General features: G+C 33.3%; 4 protein-coding genes across 4 annotated transcripts; 3 read left to right on the top strand and 1 right to left on the bottom strand.

Annotated features, from left to right (window-relative positions):
* Positions 1–309: 309 nt before the first annotated feature.
* Positions 310–1,345, top strand: LOC107903056 (protein LURP-one-related 17). Its single transcript, XM_016829115.2, has 2 exons — positions 310–822; positions 917–1,345. The coding sequence occupies exons 1-2, from the start codon at positions 559–561 to the stop codon at positions 1,301–1,303; spliced, it is 651 nt and encodes a 216-aa protein (XP_016684604.1). The 5' UTR covers positions 310–558; the 3' UTR covers positions 1,304–1,345.
* Positions 1,346–1,924: 579 nt separating this feature from the next.
* LOC107904480 (uncharacterized) lies at positions 1,925–6,780 on the bottom strand. Its single transcript, XM_016830867.2, has 6 exons — positions 6,550–6,780; positions 4,996–5,330; positions 4,393–4,548; positions 3,862–4,202; positions 3,120–3,627; positions 1,925–2,718 (listed from the first exon to the last, which is right to left on the bottom strand). Exons 2-6 carry the CDS (start codon positions 5,231–5,233, stop codon positions 2,210–2,212), a joined length of 1,752 nt encoding a protein of 583 aa, XP_016686356.1. The 5' UTR covers positions 5,234–5,330; positions 6,550–6,780; the 3' UTR covers positions 1,925–2,209.
* A 7,459-nt stretch (positions 6,781–14,239) lies between these two features.
* Positions 14,240–16,257, top strand: LOC107904481 (1-aminocyclopropane-1-carboxylate synthase). The gene is made up of 4 exons (XM_016830868.2): positions 14,240–14,471; positions 14,563–14,694; positions 14,781–14,941; positions 15,025–16,257. Exons 1-4 carry the CDS (start codon positions 14,325–14,327, stop codon positions 16,016–16,018), a joined length of 1,434 nt encoding a protein of 477 aa, XP_016686357.1. The 5' UTR covers positions 14,240–14,324; the 3' UTR covers positions 16,019–16,257.
* A 1,452-nt stretch (positions 16,258–17,709) lies between these two features.
* LOC107903057 (brassinosteroid-responsive RING protein 1) lies at positions 17,710–18,395 on the top strand. Its single transcript, XM_016829116.2, has one exon. The coding sequence runs from the start codon at positions 17,777–17,779 to the stop codon at positions 18,266–18,268; it is 492 nt and encodes a 163-aa protein (XP_016684605.2). The 5' UTR covers positions 17,710–17,776; the 3' UTR covers positions 18,269–18,395.
* Positions 18,396–19,185: the final 790 nt, after the last annotated feature.

Genomic DNA, 19,185 nt, shown 5'->3' with positions numbered 1-19,185 from the left:
CGAGTATTATCTTCTTATTTATGTGTTAGGAAGGAATCATGAATAATTCTAGATATTATTTCAAAAAAGTCAGAGATGACCAAAATCTCGACAGTAATAATAATTTAATTATATAATTGTTGCCTTTTAATGCTAAATAATAAAATCAAATGACCAAACACCCTTGACCAAACGGCTGACTGAATTGCTGGAAAAACAAGATGCCAACTCACCACACTCGCCGTATACTATTTTGTTTTTATTTATTTGACGTCAAGGGAAAGCACCATGACAAACACCAGTGCCGATGATACCCTATCAATTCCGGAATCTCACATTTCCCATGACTAACAACAGTGAATTTTTAAATAACATGTGATTAAATTAATCAAATATTTCCCATCAAGATTTTTCTCTGGAAAAAGAGTCATTGACAGGTAAAAGAATTTGTCTCTTTCCACAATTTGCACAAAAATATTAAAACAAATTTCAAATATTTTATACACTTATTTATACTCTACTATCTACCTTATAAATATACTTTCCTGTCACCATGTTTGTTCCAACATATATGTAAGAATGTCTTTTTTCATGAAATCTTCATCAAGATCGGTACATGAAGAACGACGTTGGTCGGCCGAGTTACCGACGACCCAAAGTGATCTATGCATGTCGCTAACGGTGTGGAGAAAATCGCTTGTAATGAGCTGTAACGGATTCACCGTGATTAATTCCGATGGTAATGTAGTTTATCGAGTCGAAACTTACATAGGACAACGCCCTAAAGAACTTGTTCTTATGGATGGGGTTGGAAAATCCATACTGACAATGCGACGTAACAAGGTACTATAATTTTCATACCTTTCATGTTTCTTCGACTCTTTATTTTTTTTTATTGAAATTTAAGGGGATTAATTTATCTTTTTTTTATGAACAGAACCTTAGATTCTTGGATACTTGGTTTATCTATGGTGGGGAAATAGGTGCTCATTGTATATCAACAAAACGATCAGAGGAGCAACCGATTTTCTATGTAAAGAAATGTATTAACATCTTACATAACAACCCTAATGTACTAGCATACGTATATCGGGGCCGGTCAACGGACGAAAAGTACGTTTATATGATCGAAGGATCCTATTCGCATAGATCGTGTAAAGTGGTGAATGAAGCAAAGAAAGTGGTGGCTGAGATTAAGAGAAAAGATGCAATAATTGGAGGTGTTTCTTTTGGTGTAGAGGTTTTTATGTTGATTGTAGAGGCTGGATTTGATCCTGGTTTGGCAATGGCTTTGGTTCTTTTGTTGGATCAAATGTTTTCTTAGGTTTTCCAGTTTTGTTTTTGTTTACGTCACAAGTAATTCATATTTTCGACCCAAAGTTGCATATCCAATTATTAGCTATTACTCTAATTTTTTTATATATATATATATATTTATTTTTAGATAAAATTACAATAAAAGTTCCTTAGAATCAGATTCTATTTTACCCCTTACACTAGAAAATGAATAAATCAATCAGTTAAAAATTTTATCTATTTTTACTATTAAAATATAGTGTAACTAATAGATAACTAAAGAGTGATACATGACATATCACATTCAGACACACAAAGACCAATTCTTAACTAAAAATGAATAAATTTTTTTATTTTTCAACTTAAAGTATAGAAACTAGTTTACCATTTTTCGTATAAAAAAATAATTTGACTCTTAATATAAAAATTTTTATGATACTCTTAATATAAAAACTTTTATGATACTTTTACCTACACTTGTAACTGTAAAGTTGAAATATAAGTATGAAATATAATTATTAGAATGTAAAGGACATGAACTTGAACTACGTAAATATGAATGTGGATAAGATCCTTCAAATAAATAGAAGTTCAAAAAATGGAACAATACTCCTAACAAACACATACTGGAAGCTGAAAAGCTAAAGTGTGAGAAACTGAAATTTCTATTGCCTCAACAATTGCTCTAAAATATACAAGGCAAAGAATTCCCTTGCAGTATTTCTACAAACTATCACTTGGATGTTACTATTGTAACATTTTGTTTTTCCCTTTCCAGCCATAGCACAACTATTTCATTCCCACCTACATCGCGATATATATACAAATAAACCAGGAACACCGGTTTAACCTCGTACAGAGGTCGATAAATTTTGCAATAATTGTTGAATGCAAACTTCGACATCGGGAAAAAGAAAAAGACGACAACTTTTCATTAATCAAGCCTATCTCTTCCCCTCTTCCAGTCTACGGACATTAGTTTCCGCAACTTATGTTGACTGTTGCAAGGCTTATCTAAAACCGTAGGTGGAAGATTCGTACATGGTGGCTTTACTACATTGGCAGTGGTATGCCGTATTTCACTTACTGATTTGCCAGGCGATGATCTACTTGATCTAGGAGTAGACCAAGCTATGGGTCCTTTTCTAACACCGTTTATGTGGTTGAGATCCTTCTTATTCTCAACTACAGAGAGCTTAGGCCTTTTCGAGAGGATTAACTGGTCCGTGTCACATCTCACCAGTTTGTCAGATCCCAATAAAGAAGAGGGTGTTGCATATATCTCGTCCGGTTTCTCAATTGATTTTGTCTTACGAGCTTTCATGGCCTTTTGTGAAGGCTTCTTCGGCCACCTTGTAATACCATCCGGGTTTTGCCTCAAGGGTTTAGTCGCAATGTCACACAATGTTCGAGCTGCAGCCAATATTCTTGGACAGTGCCCGACTATCAACAAAAAGAGAACAATAAATAAGAAATGACAAACAACCGAAATGGCAATAAATTTGTGTACATTAAATTAACCAAAATGACCTATATTTCATCCTAAAGTAACTTGGTTCTAAGAATATAAGGCTAGATAACCAGAACCAGAGCAGGTAGATCAGATTCCACTTCGAAAGATTCTATAATTCAGTTCTTTATCCCAGAATGAAAATTAATTGCTAAAAAGAAGGGATATACATGCTCGGATTCGGTCTGGCAGGACTCCGAAGAAGAATCATGTGAAACAAGTAACTTGATCCAGAAAATAAGTTACCCTTGGAAAACCATACAAAAAGACTTCTAGAAAAATCAGTATATCTATAGACAGGGAAAGACCAAGAAGCTACCCTTCGGGAAAGTACCTTGAGGAAGATTAAAAGCCTTGGAATAAGTCGTAAGAGGTGATGCACCCTGTTCACATAAACGGAGATTACAAGATGATGATGCTATTTCACCTTCCAAACTACTGCACTTTGGAAGTGAAGGGATTAGGCTTGGATCATAGGCAAGTGACTCCAAGTTGGTAAAACATCCAGTTGCAGTCCCGGCCGAACTGGAAGTATTTGGTATTTTTACCCATCGCCCTTGGCACATGCTCTTATTTGATAAAAGCTTAACCACATCAGGATTGGTTCTGCACCCATTAATAGTATGTGACCAAGGAAATGGTGGCAAGCTAGCTCGGCGGAGTATTTGCTTGCCTGGACGAGCGTCAGAATTATTCCTTGTGGATGAAGGCTTGGTCGCATCTAGAAGTAGAGAGTCCAGATCTTTTGGTGGAGGCAATGCCAAGCGCTCCAGAATATCTTTCGGTTGACACAACAAAAATTCTGGAGGACTGGAAGGCATTTCGGGCTTGCCAGATGAATCCTGGGTTTGGAACAAGATTAAAGTACAAAGTTAATAACTTGTCAGCGCCTATAAAGATTTAAAAACAAAAATAAAACACCCTTCCCAGATGGACCTAAGACTTCAAGGCATAATAACAGGGTGTTCCAGAGCATGCACAGTGTTTTTAATCAAGTATCAACAGGTGTCAATTTTTTTACTTCATTTATAATTGATATCAGGACTAATTATATTAGATTTTAGCTCAAAACGCACCTTGTCACATGGTGATGGGTCTACAGAACAGGTGTCTTCTTTATCACCACTAGCACTACATGCTGGAATAGAAACAGAGCTCAGTGGACACAAGGGCATTTTCTTGTGGGAAGAACTGTCCATATCTGTAACGTTTTGGGACTGAACCCTTCGAAGTGGAAGAACGGAGAACACCTTTTTAACAGAATGTAGAAAATTTTCAGTTGTGTTAGTTGCTTTCCTACCCTTCTCGATGCCTAAAATGGGATGCTCATATATGCCATCAAGGAGTTCATTTAATGATAAATCCTCAACAAGCTCGGTGACATCATGAATATCATCAGACTTCAGACCATATAATCCTGAAATTGATGCCGAAAGGTGAATCATGCAAAAAACAGAAACATACAACCAGTAGCTAATTTTAACTAAATGCATAGATTATATCACATAACCAGTCACCCACAAATTGGTGACCGCTCATATGAAACCTAGCATAATTCTTTTAAAAAAATGCATGTTAACAAAACCCTTTTGGTAAAAATGACATACCAAGGAAGTTGTTTCCTCCGGAGGCCATAGTAAAGCTCGCAAAACCTGCCTTCTTGGAGAAAGAATCAAATTTCGGCTTCATAGGGACTTTGAAATTTTTCCTGTCACCTCGCTTGCCACTAAAGCTGTTCTTTTGTCTCGACATTTGTGTTTTATCTGGATTGTATTTTACAAAAAAGGAGCAAACAGACAATCAGCATAATCTCCAGCAAACTGCACAGGCAATCCAGATTCTACTTTTAAATTTCTCTTTCTAATATTATTGTCTTCAGTACTTTTAAAACATTATTCTCATAAGACTTGTTTTCCCCAGGATGCTGGGGGCAATCAAAATGATTGCATGATACACACATACATAGGTTAAAACAAGGATACTTGCCAACACTGTAATTTCAAGCTAAATAAAATTAGTTACTATACCAAATATTTTACTCCAAGAATTCCAACTACAAGAACAGGAGCCACTTATGCAGAAACTAAACGTGAAAAGAAACAAGAGCATAAAAAGAAGCAGACAAGCTCTAAGAAGGCAATTAACTAGACTGACTGAAATCTAGATTAAATTAATCTACTATTTCCAAACAGGGGAAGAAAAGGTACAACCTGGAAAGTTAGATTTTGTAGTATAACACCCTAGCTTATCATTTATGTCCTTTATGTCATCAACTCCGGTTGAAATGATAGTGTCTTCTAGTTGACTAAAACGTGCTTTCTTAGAATATCCACTACTATTACTCAGCATTTTTCCAGCTTTTCTTGGTGTGTTAACATCATCGTGACCCGGATTTGGTAAGGGGCAACCGTTGCCCCTGTGGTCATGCAGCTCAGACAATTCTTCCATCTGACATCTGGGCAGCTGACTACATGCCTTTAAAGTTCAGCATAAAGAATCTTCCTCTATGAAGCCAACTTCAAAGCAATAAAAATGCCAGTCCCATCTACAAAATCAGATCTTGTTAGAATAGATTTCAAAGAAGAATTTAAGAAGAAAACATTACACACTAATGATCAACAATTTGTAAATAGAGAAGTTGGGATAAGATTCCAACCATGTAAACGCTATGAGCGAAATACAATAACCATAATCAATTAATGTAATGCAAGAGTAAGTTACGTAAAGTATTACATCAAGAAAACAACATTCTAAAATTAGCAGCACATTTCCCACCACATAAATAGCTACTAGTGTATCACAACATACAGTTTCCTTTTGGAAAAAATAACATCATAATCAAAGACATTTCTCTGAATGAGAATGTGCTGTTTTCCAGTGTTAGTTTGAGGGGGGAAAGGAAGGGTTAATTTAGGGTTATCTTTTGTATGTGTGAGAGTTTGATATGATATCATAAGGAGACTGTAGTGATCATGAATGGGAGGACCACCAGGCAAGTTCAACTGATCAAGGCTCAGAGAAGGCAACTTTGTGCTGCCTCCAAGGAAAGCTTATATCATTTTCCTCCCATCAAGATTAGTAGTATAATATTTTCCTCCTTTAGAAAAAAAGAAAAGAACTTAGTAGATACAAGCTCATGTAATTGGTTGTCAACCCCTTTTGGGTGCATTTTCTCTGCTTTATTAAGAGCAATTTAGTTTATTTTAATCATTGAGAAGGAACATTAATGGTTGCAATCATTTGCAAATTTATACCAAAGTTTCTCTCTTTGTAATAAAATTATTGATCTGAACTTTAAAAGAGTCTATTAGCTTGGATGAAGTAATAAATAAACTGACAACGAAACAAATAACAGAAAGGTTGTGAAATTTAAAGCGTTTTGAAGTTAAGGCTGCTACTCAAATGGCCATTGTAAATACATTGTTCGAGATAACAACCAAAATACTTCCACTCTGAAACCCTAAGAATCAAATCATAGATCCTGCTTTACTGACTGATTTTATAACAAATTTCCAGAACGATTACATGAGGTTTCATGCCTTAGAAACACTGCATATATCTTAGCAACCTAAAGAAATCAATTAAATTTCGGCGCGTTTTCAATTCTAATTTTACAAAAATTTAGCATTTCTCAACTAAGAAACCAAAAACATCTTTAGACACATCAAACAAAGCAAAACAAAACAGTCAGTCAAACAAAACCATGTAAATCAACATACACACACCTATTATCAAATCTGAAAAGAGTTGCGTTGCCGACTTACCTCCCAAAGGAGTTGTATCACGACAGTCGTTGGCCGGAGGCGGTGACCTAACACGGGAGAGAAATAAGGAGGCTCCGGCGGCGAACAAGCCGGTGGAAATGGAAGACAACAAAGCAGCTATGGTTGGGAAAAAGAGGAGCAAGGAGGCGCGGGTGGGAGATGGAGGGGGAGAGAGAAATTAGGTTAGGGATTAGGATTTTTCAAGTATATATAAATTATGGGTAAAATAGTAAATTAAAGTAAAAACAAATTTAAATTTAAAACACGTATTAATCTGAATCTCATATAATTTGTTGAAATTTTTTAAGCCAATTTATTGTTGATTACGACATTACCAAAAGAATAGGTTAAATTTTTCTGTTAGTCCCTATATTTTATGAAAGTTTCGGATTCAACCTCAGTACTTTAATTTGTTCATTTTAAGTCCTTGTACATTTTGAATTTTAAAATTTCAGTCCTTGTCAAACAATAATTGTTAAATGCACTAAGTTAAGTTTTGTTATTTCCAAAACCTGATGTGGCAAATATATTACTCATACACGAACAAATAAAAAAGTTAGTTAATATATTTAATGGTTGTCGTTTGTATTAAGGTCGAAATTTCGAAATTCAAAAAATATAGCGACTAAGATGGGACTAATAGCAGAATTTAACCAAACAGATTTTAGCTGCTACCATTTGGTCAGGACTAAATTTCAAGATTCAAAAAGTATAATAACTAAAATTAATTCAAAAAATACAGGGACTAAACTTGATCAAATTAAAGTAGATGTACTAAGTCAATAACTTATACAAATAACAAGGTCTAAAAGCAAAATTTGTCCATTCAAATGCACTAGAGGTGATCATGGATTGGGCTACCCGGCCCTCACGAAAAATGAGAGGGTTCGGGTAAAAATATAGGCCCGAAATATGTGTTTGGGTAAAAAAATGAGGCCCGTTTAAAAAACTAGCCGGACCTGGGGTAAAACTTTTTTGCCCGAGCCCGGCCCGGCCCGAATTATATATTAAATATATATTTTTTATTTTTAATCAAATATATATTAAATATATACTTTTTTGGTGTTGTAAATTTTAATATGGGCCGGGCTCGGATAAATTTTTATGCCCATATTTCAGGTTGGGCCAGGGCCGGACCTAGAAAACGGGCCTAAATTTTTGTCTGAACCCAAACCCGACCCGACCCATAATCACCTCTAATATGCACTCGCAAGTGCTCAAAGATTTATATGTAATTGTGATGTATTAAAAAATAATCATTTTAAACTATATTGATATGCTATTTTTATTCAATAAATATATATTTATAGTCAAATTCATGTAATATAAATATGTTTTACGTCAAACCGAAAATTGGTACGGTAAAATATTATTTGTAGTTTAAGAAATTAATTAAAATATTTGAATTCTAATGACCAACTAGAATTTAGTTCATAGTCTGGTGATGTAATTGGAACCGCCAATTCTTATAAAAATATGAAGTTAGGTTAATTATTCTTTATACCGCTAAAGAAATTTTTACACTTTATAAGTAATATTTAAAAGGAAAATGTGTGTCTTATCTATATATTTTAAAAATAATTTTAATTTTATTACAATATCTAGTATTGTAAACACGAACTAATTGAACCACTAACTATAAATAATAAATGGATTAACAAATGTCATTTGTGTAATGACATGTCAGCTTGTTATTTTCACATATTAATCATTAAAAATTCAATTAATAGATTCACAAATATCATTTGTATCAAGATTGAAATTTCAAAATTCAAAAAGTATAGGAATTTAAAATGATTCAATTGGAGAATATAGATTAAATCTATAAGTTTATGCATAATACAGGAGCAGTAATTAAATTTAACCAAGTCAGGACTAAAATTTCATAATTCAAAAAGTATAAGGACTAAAATTGACTAATTCAAATAACATAGGGACTAAAATTGAGCAAATTAAAGCACAAGGACTAATTCCAAAACTTTCATAAAGTACAGAGACTAATAGAAAATTTTTACCAATAAATTTCCGTGAACAATTTTTTTAACCAAACCCGGATCAGACATTTTGGATCCCGCCAAAATGATGAGCCTCACAGCATTACTGCTGAGGATTATCCCGCCACTGATCAAAGGGTACCCAAGCTCCAATCCACGAAGGTCGAAGCCATGGCTGAAATCGAAGTTCGAAGAGCAAAAGCTGAAGCCGATGATAATGCTACTAAATTGCTATGATGTCTGGCTGTTGAGGTACGAGGATTTGGCAATGAAATTGACTTCGTTTGATTGATATATATATATACGTATATGATCTTTTGAATATGCTCCATTATAATTAAAATTGTTTTTTAAAGTATGGGTCTGAACAGACTTTTTATGGGTTTGATACAGATTCATTAATTGTGTATCATAGTGTATCGTATTTACTCCGATTAGATTACTTTCTTACTGTTTCTTTTATGTTTCTATACTTGATCAAGTTTGTAGACGATGGTTACCCAAATTACCATGGTGAATTTGATAATGCAGGTGCCCTGACGAGCGTGTATGTTTTGGGTTTAAGTCCATTAGGATATATTCAATTTTTTTTATAAAAGTTTTCTTAGAAGATCGTATTCTCGTACCCATTCAATTGGTGCCACTGAGGGAAAGAGATTCAACCATTTAGTACCAAGATTTCTTTTGCCATTGATGACTGCTTTGAACCAATATCCCCTACAAATCCCCTTCACTTACCAAGTTTTTGCAGGTTTTCAAACACCCCATATTCCTTGGTTCACTGTAACATTGGTAATGGGCTAGGCAAATGTTTATGTTGTTTAACTTCTGGTTTTGTTCTGTTGTTCATAAGTTTTAAGCTTGTCTTGTTTTTGTTCCCTCCCAAGTTTCAAATTCGGGTTCTTTTCTACTGATACTTTTGTTGATTTACGACGAGCAATAGGCTCAATTGCAGCTTAACTGAATTTCCAGCATGTAAGCTGATCAATTATTTTCAGGGAGGTTGGATATGATAGGGTGGATCAACCAGAAAATGGGTCTGAATGCATGACGGATTCAACCTGCTTCAAGTCATTTTCAATCTACAGGGTAATTTGGATGATGAAATTTCATGCTGCTCACATGATATAGCACTACCTGTTTGATCTCTTGAGGGGCATGGCATGGCTGGTTAATTTCTATCTGTTTTTGTTGTCCATCTTAGATGCATTGCCAAATCAAATGAATAGATGCCTGTTGTATCGAGGAATCGATAAGTGCATATGATACTACTGCATTAGATCAAAGCTATGATGTCTTTGATTCTCTGATAGCAGGCAGTGAATATAACATAGAAAACTCTGTATATCCCTATATCCTATCTCGCCCTCAAAGTGGATTGTATGTGCAGATGCACCTTTCTTGCATATTCATGTATGTGCCGGAAAACCCTATTTGACAATGTCGTCTCTTTCTTACTAGGTGATATATCGTATGATGATCTCAATCCTAGTCTGTAAAGAGAAATGCTAAACAACTTATGCTATATGCCTCACTTTGAACCTCTCACGTTGCTTTCTGTTTGTATTTGACGAGAGAAATCGACTCGGGTTTATGATATTGTTGTTTTCATTTGGGATTAGCATTAGGAAGAATGTTGTTTTTCTTCTATTTAGATTAATAAAGCTCAGCCTTCGCAATACAGTTCATTTTAAGTGTGACTCGTATGCGAGGTAGGTTTGAAGATCGGAACTTGTTGGCACCTGCAAAGAGATGGTGGAAGGGAGTGCCAGTTTACCTGTGATAGGTGGAGAATCAGTGTAAGGAGGAAGGACAGGGAGGAGGATGCTCTAGAGTTGATGTGTAATATTACCAGCGAGAAAAGTTGATATTTGGTCCCTTGTGCACTCAGGCTTATATATATAGAGGGGCCACCCTTGTCCTATAGTGCCACGTAACCAACAGTACAGTGTTTTGCACGGTTGTGCGGGTTAGCCAGGTGGCAGTGCTGTTGCATGTTAGTTGCCGTCATGGAGTGTACTGTGTAATCTTACTTTGACATTCTCGCCCTTAGGGTCATACATGGGGGTTATACTTTAGTTGTTTTAGCAAGTGCCGCGTATCGGACCGCCTATAGGTCGACGTAGACATCCTTCCACGTGAAGAGTTGCTTGCGAGCCGTCCCTTGTGAAGTGTCATCCGCTGACCATCCAACAACTTAGGACGTGAAATAAAATGTTACATTTCAACTTTTGGTGTTTTTGTTTGAATTTGATTCATTCTTTTATCTCAAAGTTTTCACACTAAAATTCATGAAATACATGACTACCATGAAATTCACGTGATTATTTAATAAAGTTTGGTGAGAGTTACAGTCAAATTTTAAAAAATATTATTTTGTTGCATGTAATTGCCCGTCCTAACACGAAAGCTACAAAGCTAACAATACTATGATGTTACAATTGGACAACTCAGGTTTGAGAATATTCCCTCAAGTCAAAGCTAGCAGACATAAAAAACCATTTTCAGAAACTCTATATGGCTGGCAATTCATCTATGATTCTATTTATATTAAATTACATCATTGCACGCTCAAATAAAAAATAATTTGTGTTAATATATATTTATGAGTTATTTTGGGTTTATAAGTTTAATTTTAAAAATATAATAATATTTATTTTTTAAAATATTTTTAATCATTTCTAATTGAATTAATGAGTTGTTTTTTTATTAATTTTTTATATTAATTCAATTAAATATTTAAATATAATTGTTGATTCACAGTATTAATGGGTCAAGATGGAGAGAAAAATGGTGTTCTAGTTCAGGAGTATAGAAAAAAAAGATCATAAAAAATGAAACATTTTTAATACCGTCCCCTGATCATGAAGATGAGCTCCTTTTTAGTATTGGATCATGGGTATATTTTATGGGTCGGATTCGAGTTGAATTATTTTTATTATAATTGTATATAGTGGCATTTTGAGTGGGAGCATCCACTATAATAAAACTAGAAAAAGTACTCATATTATGCTTCGACCATTTCAAAGATTGGGTTAGGAATTATATTAGCTTTTAAAATCATCAATTAAGTCAGCATCCTACGCGTTTTAGTTTTAATAAATAAATAAAATCTAAGTCAAACTTATGGCTGGTATACTAATTTGAGTTTATTGAGTTTTGGCTTGATTCGATTTTTATTGATAAATTTTGTTTAAATTTAGGTTTGAAAAAAAATATATTGAGTTTTTATTAAAATTTAGATGATAATTAGATCAAACATAAATAATTAAGGGTGAGTTTGGTTTAATTCAATTAGGTGTTTTGGATTTATCGAACTGTTTATATTATTTAGTGTAATTTAGTTCAGTTGTCGATTTTTTTATATTAATTTTATGTTTTAGAGTTTTTATTGTTTTAACAAAATGAACTTTACTTTTACGAGTTTTAGATATTATTATTATCTTACTTTGTTTCAAAAGTATTTAAAAATATATATGATATTTATATTTTTTAACCTAAAATTTAATCATATAATTAATATGGTTTAATTTTATTAGACTCAAGAAATTAAATAATAAAACAAAACTCACCATCTAAATCAACTCATTGAGTCAAAAGCAGGACAAGAAAATAAGCCGACCGGCCACTCCACATGTTGCATGTATTACAGTAGCAGATAAGAAATTTCAAAGCTACTGTTTAAGGAATCTGCCTTAAAATAGGAAAACTACAAATCCAGAAGAAGTAAAACCATGTGGATCGAATCCCACACTCGAATCAAGCTCGATGAACGAAATTCCTCCATGCCACTTTATATGCCCCACCACTAATTGTTTGACATGTGGATTAATAAATATTGAGTAAATTAATAGATTTTTTAAATCCAACCAAGCTCAATTGAACATTTATTTTTGAGATCAAATTCGACTCAAGATATAATTAAGTTTAAGATTAATAATATGTATTAAGGATAATAATTAAATTTAATAATATAAAATATAAAAAAGCTAGCTAGCAAACTATTTGAATATCAAATATTATTAAGTTTGAATTTAATTTGACCGATAACTCGATTCAATAATTACCGAATTAAATTTAATTTTTTTCAAATCAAATTCGAACGGATTGTGAATATTTCATTTACATCTCTAATCACAATTATCATGCTGAGTGTTGGTAAAAAAACTAAATAAACACAAGTCATTGCGTATGTCATGACCCTTTCAACCAGTACCTCAATGCTGATCTATAATGAAATGATGTTCAATTTATGTATAAAAAAGAGTTCCAAAGCGAGTTGAATTATTATAGTGAAAGGGGCCACAGCCATTGCAGGTAAGCAGATTGAGACATGGTACTGAATCTGAATATTGATCCAACATTATTAAAAGATTCTCAAAACTGTCCAAGTGAAACTGAAAGTCGGTAGCTCTTATAAATTTCAATTCCTAATTAATATATTGTCGGTGATCACTGTCGGATTAGCTAATGTAACAGTTGGCCTCCCTTATGTCGGATTGTCGGTATGCTTACTGCAAAATATATATACTCTTTTGTGGTTTACAGCCTAATGCTCTCAGTGTTTATTCCACTAATCTTTCATTTTATAATTTGTCGTTGTCGTTGAACTCGTCATGTTTTTGTACAAAAGCAAAGTAATTAACATGAATTAATGAAGATAATCCACATGTCTGGGACGACAGTAACATGGACCTGTGTCTACTTTGTAGCATTTGGTTCTGAATACTGAAATATGATTTTTGAAAAATTCTCATATTTATATCTAACATGCATTCATTTTCAGTGTTTACACTTTGAGTTCAAAAATGGTTCCATGTGTAACATATGAAAAATGGAAGAAAAATGTGGTCGGAGAAGACGACAAGTTTTACCATGCAAAGTTTAGTGTATTCTATGATCGCGTTGTTTGTTGAATTTTTGATGCAATCCCATAATTAACTAGTCTATACTGTAATTCTTTTTTATTATTAACCTATACTTAATTAGGGGTATTTAAACGGCTGATTTGATTAATACTCGAAATGTAAAAATGTTTTAACTGTTAAACAAATTCAAATTGTTTTTCAAATATATTAATTAAATCGAAATATTTCAATTAGTTCTCTTAACCCAATTTAACCAAAATTTATATTTTTTTGTCTTTTAATTAAAATAAGTATAACACATAAAAAATAGTTCTTTTTTTTAATAGTTCAAAAAACTTCAATAACAGATAAAGACATTAGAAACACTACATAAATCGTAAAAATTAATAACTAAATAAAAAGTTAATAATTATATATATTATATATTATTTATTTCAGTTAAATACCCGATTTTAAACTGAATTAACCGATAACTGAAATTTCAAAAAATTCATTAGTCGACATTCGACTGAACTAAATTAAACCACATACTGATTATTGATTAACCAAATTAAGTCGATTCGACTAATTAATTTAATTTAATCCAACTATAAACACTACTATACTTAAAGTGTCATAATTAGTGAAGTAAATATGATAATTTAAAACATTGATAAGTCCATCTGTGTCACCTAATTTATTTGTCTTTTTTAAAAGACAATTGCAAAATTTTATTTAATTGGTCGGAAACCAAATCACATATTCTTGTCAGAACATACTGGTACTCTTCCTCTTTCATCAAAAAAACACACTATAAATAAGCCTTGCAGGCAAGCACACACTACCATCAAACAAAGCAAAACCCACAAAAAAAACTCAAAGATCTCAAATCTCTCTCAATACTAATCCACTTCATTTTATTCCTTTTTTCGAGATGGCAGCCATATCCAAGATTGCAACAGGTAATGGCCATGGTGAAAACTCAGCTTATTTCGATGGGTGGAAAGCATACGAAACCAATCCTTTTCATCCTACTGATAGACCCGATGGTGTTATTCAAATGGGATTAGCTGAGAATCAAGTAAGTTGAAAAAAAAAAACTCCATTTATTTATAACTGTGTCTGTCTTTTTGAGATCGACTCATAACTTTTTTGCTCTTTGAACTCTTCAGCTTTGCTTTGATTTCATTGAAAAATGGCTAATGGAACACCCAGAAGCTTCCATATGTACTGCAGAAGGTGTTAGCAAATTCAAAGAGACAGCTCTTTTCCAGGATTATCATGGAATCCCTGAGTTCAGACAAGTATGGGAAATTTTTTATCATAATGTGTTTGTGTTTTTGTGTCTGTGTGTTGATTTATTGATTAACTTTGTGTACTTATACACCAGGCTGTAGCAAAATTTATGGGGAAAGTGAGAGGAGATAGAGTAAAATTCGATCCGGACCGGATTGTTATGAGCGGCGGAGCCACTGGAGCTCATGAAATGGTTGCCTTTTGTTTGGCGGATCCCGGTGAAGCTTTTCTGGTTCCCACTCCTTATTATCCAGGGTATGCATTGCATTTTTTTTTTATATATTTTCTTTTCGGGTGTATTCGAGTTCGGGTTTTAAATAAATTCCATTCATTTACAGATTCGATCGGGACTTAAGGTGGCGAACTGGAGTCGAGCTTGTTCCTGTCGTTTGTGACAGTGCCAACGATTTCAAGGTCACCATTGATTCTTTACAATCTGCATACCATAAAGCACAAGAAGCTAACATCAAAATCAAAGGTTTGCTCATAACAAATCCATCTAATCCATTAGGAACATTCAAGGATAAGGACACATTGAAGAACATCATAAACTTCGTAAACGAAAAGAACATCCATTTAATCGGCGACGAAATCTACGCGGCCACAGTTTTCATGGAACCCGAATTCGTTAGTATATCAGAAGTCATCGAAGAAGTTGAATGCAACCGTGATTTGATCCATATTGTTTACAGTCTTTCGAAAGACATGGGATTCCCCGGATTCCGAGTTGGCATTGTGTATTCCTACAACGATACGGTCACGAGCTGTGCACGTAAAATGTCGAGTTTTGGATTAGTATCGTCGCAAACACAACATTTGATCGCGACGATGCTGTCTAACGATGAATTCATCGATAATTTTGTCGCAGAAAGTAGAGAACGGTTGTTCAAACGGCACAAATATTTCACTTGGACCCTTTCACAAATCGGGATTTGTTCATTGAAAAGCAATGCTGGGTTGTTTATATGGATGGATCTACGTAAACTCTTGAAAGAGAAAACATTCGAAGCCGAAATGGATTTATGGCGAGTCATCATCGATGAAGTTAAGCTCAACGTTTCGCCGGGATCGTCGTTCCATTGTCACGAACCGGGTTGGTTTAGGGTTTGCTTTGCTAACATGGATGATTACTCCATGGAAATTGCTTTGTCGAGGATTAGGAACTTCATGGTTAAGAACAATGAGACCATGGTTCCACCACGTAACAAATTATGCAGACGAACTAGCCTTAAACTCAGCTTATCCCGAAGCTTATCTCGGAAAATGGATGATTTCATTATGTCACCAAGTATCATGTCTCCTCAATCACCTCTCGTCCAAGCCCGAACTTAAACCGGAGGTGCCACCGAGCTTAAACCGGGATCCAAAGGAACCTTTTTCTTTTCTTATACAAGGATTAGATATCACTATTCTTTTCCATGGAGATAACCCATACAAGATCCTTTTCTGGTGGGACTCCATGGGTTAATGTGCAAAATAAAGGACTATAATTTCTTGTATTTGTGTTGATAATATTCATGGATAACATATTGTATTTTTCTTATTAAACATAATATTTTTGCGCTGCATTGAAACTTTGGATGTTGAGTAATTTGGTTCTTCTCAAAAAATTCGAAATAATTTAACCTCTGCAATTTTGAAAGTGAAAATCCATGTTTTATATCACTTGTACATGATTTTGATTGGTTTAATAATAAATTAAACTCTCAATGTTTATATATGCTATCAATTTGGTCTTACTTTTAAAAATTTATCTAGCAAAAAGTATAAAATTAAAAAAAAAATCTAAAGATTTCAAAAAGAATATGTAAAAAACTTTAACTTCAAAAAAAATAAAAATAAGTAGAATGTGTAAACTTTGAGGACTAAATTTATTATTATACCAATAAAAATTATGTAAATTTGATGAAAATGAAGTTAAGTTAATTACCCATTTTCAAAGCTAACTTTGTAAAGTGTAGTGGGTCGATTTTCGAACATAGCCCATCAAAAGTTGCCCAATTGAGGGGTTTGATGTGTTGCCCAATGGGCCCCCGCCTTGTGTTTGACTGAAACAATTAAAAAGCCCATTTTTAATTGAAAAAAAGGGGTTTGATTATATGCTCAGGTGGTAGCATACTAACATACCCAGGGTTGAGTAACAAAAGCTGAAAAATAAAAAATCTCATTTAAATTGAGGTGTTTGAACGTTTTATGGAATGCGAATTTAAAAATCGGGTCTATTCAAAATTGAATTGAAATCTATTTTTATTTAATATATAATTAATTTAAATTTTTTATTAGATAAATATAAATATTTTATACCTAAAATAGTGAAAATAATTTAAAAGTTCTTGAAAATTTATTTTTTTAAATATTTATGAAATTTTTTTTAAATAATATTCAGAAGTCATAAAACAAATATCATTTTATCAAAATAAATCTAAAAACCCAAAATTAAAAATTAATTTGAAAAATCAAGAATCGAACCAAACTAAACCAAATAATAATTGACGGTTAAAAATATCCAAATTATTTTGACCAACGCGAACTAATATCACCTCTAAGCATGCCTATAACTATAAGCATTAGGACATTGCTTCAAGTGAGACTGTACGCAATGTTCATCTACTCGTATACATAATGAGGTACTTTCACTTTATGTACCCACTACATCTTTAGGTATTCAAGCTTTCATCGAGATAATATCCAAGAACAATGTCAAAAAGAGATAATGTTGTTTTCATGCCATGAAAGGACAGTTTGTGAACATATAGACAAATAAAGCAAAAGACTATTAACCATAATTATAATAATATATAATCCAACTCTATTTCAAGAATGTTCCTTTTTCACATCGCGGATAGTATACCCAGCTAGGGTTTTTCGTACACAAAGAAAACGTGCCTTTCAAACACAACGTTGGTAATTTATTATTTTTTGGACAAAATTTTAAACAATAGTAAGTAAAAACTTAAAACAAAGGTTGATGGAAAGCTGTACTGTAATTTCTTTTGCAGCTATCACTATATATAGTCGACCATATTCGTCCCAATATCTTCGTCTTCCTCTCTCTTCTTTTACCACACAACACAACAAAAAAGAATTTTAATGGGGTTTCCAGTAGGTTTCTCAGCGGTTCTCTTCCCAAAGCTACTTATCCCTACATCAACTCTCCTCCTTTACCTTCGCGATTTCATTTCCGCTCTCTTCCTTTTCCTGGGTCTCCCCGATTTCCTCGAACCCCACATTCCCCCGACTCACACGGCGGACACCGGCGTTCCCGCCGCGCGCCACCGAGATACCTCGATCACCGCTCTCCTGTTACGGGAATTACTACCCATCGTCAAGTTCTCTCACCTCGTGGACCCGCCGGACAGTTGCGCTGTCTGTTTTTACGACTTCGAAAGGGAGGATGAGATCAGACGGCTAATGAATTGTCGGCATGTATTCCACCGGAGCTGTTTGGATCGTTGGATGGGGTATGATCGGAAAACATGTCCACTTTGTAGAATGAGCTTCGTTCCCGATGATATGGAAGAGACGTTTAATGAAAGGCTTTGGGCTGCTGCTTCCATCCCTGAATCGTTTGATGATTATTGATTCTTCTCAAATTTGCAAAATGGGGACTTTTGTTATATAATTATTTTTATGTATATAAAGTTTAAACGTCAAAAGATCCACGAAATTACAAAAATGAAAAAAAAATGAAGTTATAGAATGCTGATCAGTTTTATTTTTGCATACCCTTCCTTTCTTTCCTTTTTTTAATTATAATAATAGAGTGAAACTCAAATCAATTTAAATTATACTTAGACCACACTTAAGGCGATAAATACATTTAATTATTAAGCCATCACATTGATTCTACTTTTTTTTTAATACACATATATATTTATGCATATATATAATATTCATGAAATGACTTTTGAAAATTTTAAATTAATTTATAAGTAAATTAATTTATATATGTTAAATTGAAGAATAAATTAAAAACTAATGTATATGATAAAATAATCAGATAATTACACATAGCGTGGCATGTCTTATGTGTACCTCATTCTGAGTTCTGACATACATGAACCATTTTATATAAATAGAAAGTGATGATTTTTTTTACAGAAGTTCAATTTGCTATTTGATTTAATGTGCAATTACTAATTTATCTTTTTTAATAAAAATGATAAAATGCAATTTGATTCATAGTGCAAAGGTCTCCATGATTCTTTTGCTCTTATGGAAGTTTTAAACTTTAAAGGCGTTTAGTTTGCTGAATCTTAGGTTGTGTTTCGTAAAAAACTTATGGGAATGTAACATTATGGGTGAAACGTGAGATTATCATATTTGATTCATTGGGGTGGAATGTAGGATTACCTAGAAGCACATTTTACTCAATTGCCCTTGTTATAGAATTTGTTTTTTTACAAGTTTAGTTCCTTTAATATTTTTTAGTCTCAATTTCCATAAAATTATTATAAATTATTGCAATTTATAAATTAATAAGTAAATATATCGTGTTG

The sequence above is a fragment of the Gossypium hirsutum genome, chromosome D11, assembly GCF_007990345.1.
Source record: "Gossypium hirsutum isolate 1008001.06 chromosome D11, Gossypium_hirsutum_v2.1, whole genome shotgun sequence".
Taxonomy (NCBI): Eukaryota; Viridiplantae; Streptophyta; class Magnoliopsida; order Malvales; family Malvaceae; genus Gossypium; species Gossypium hirsutum.
Note: the sequence above shows the minus strand (reverse complement) of the source record. Positions and strands in the feature narration are given on the sequence as shown.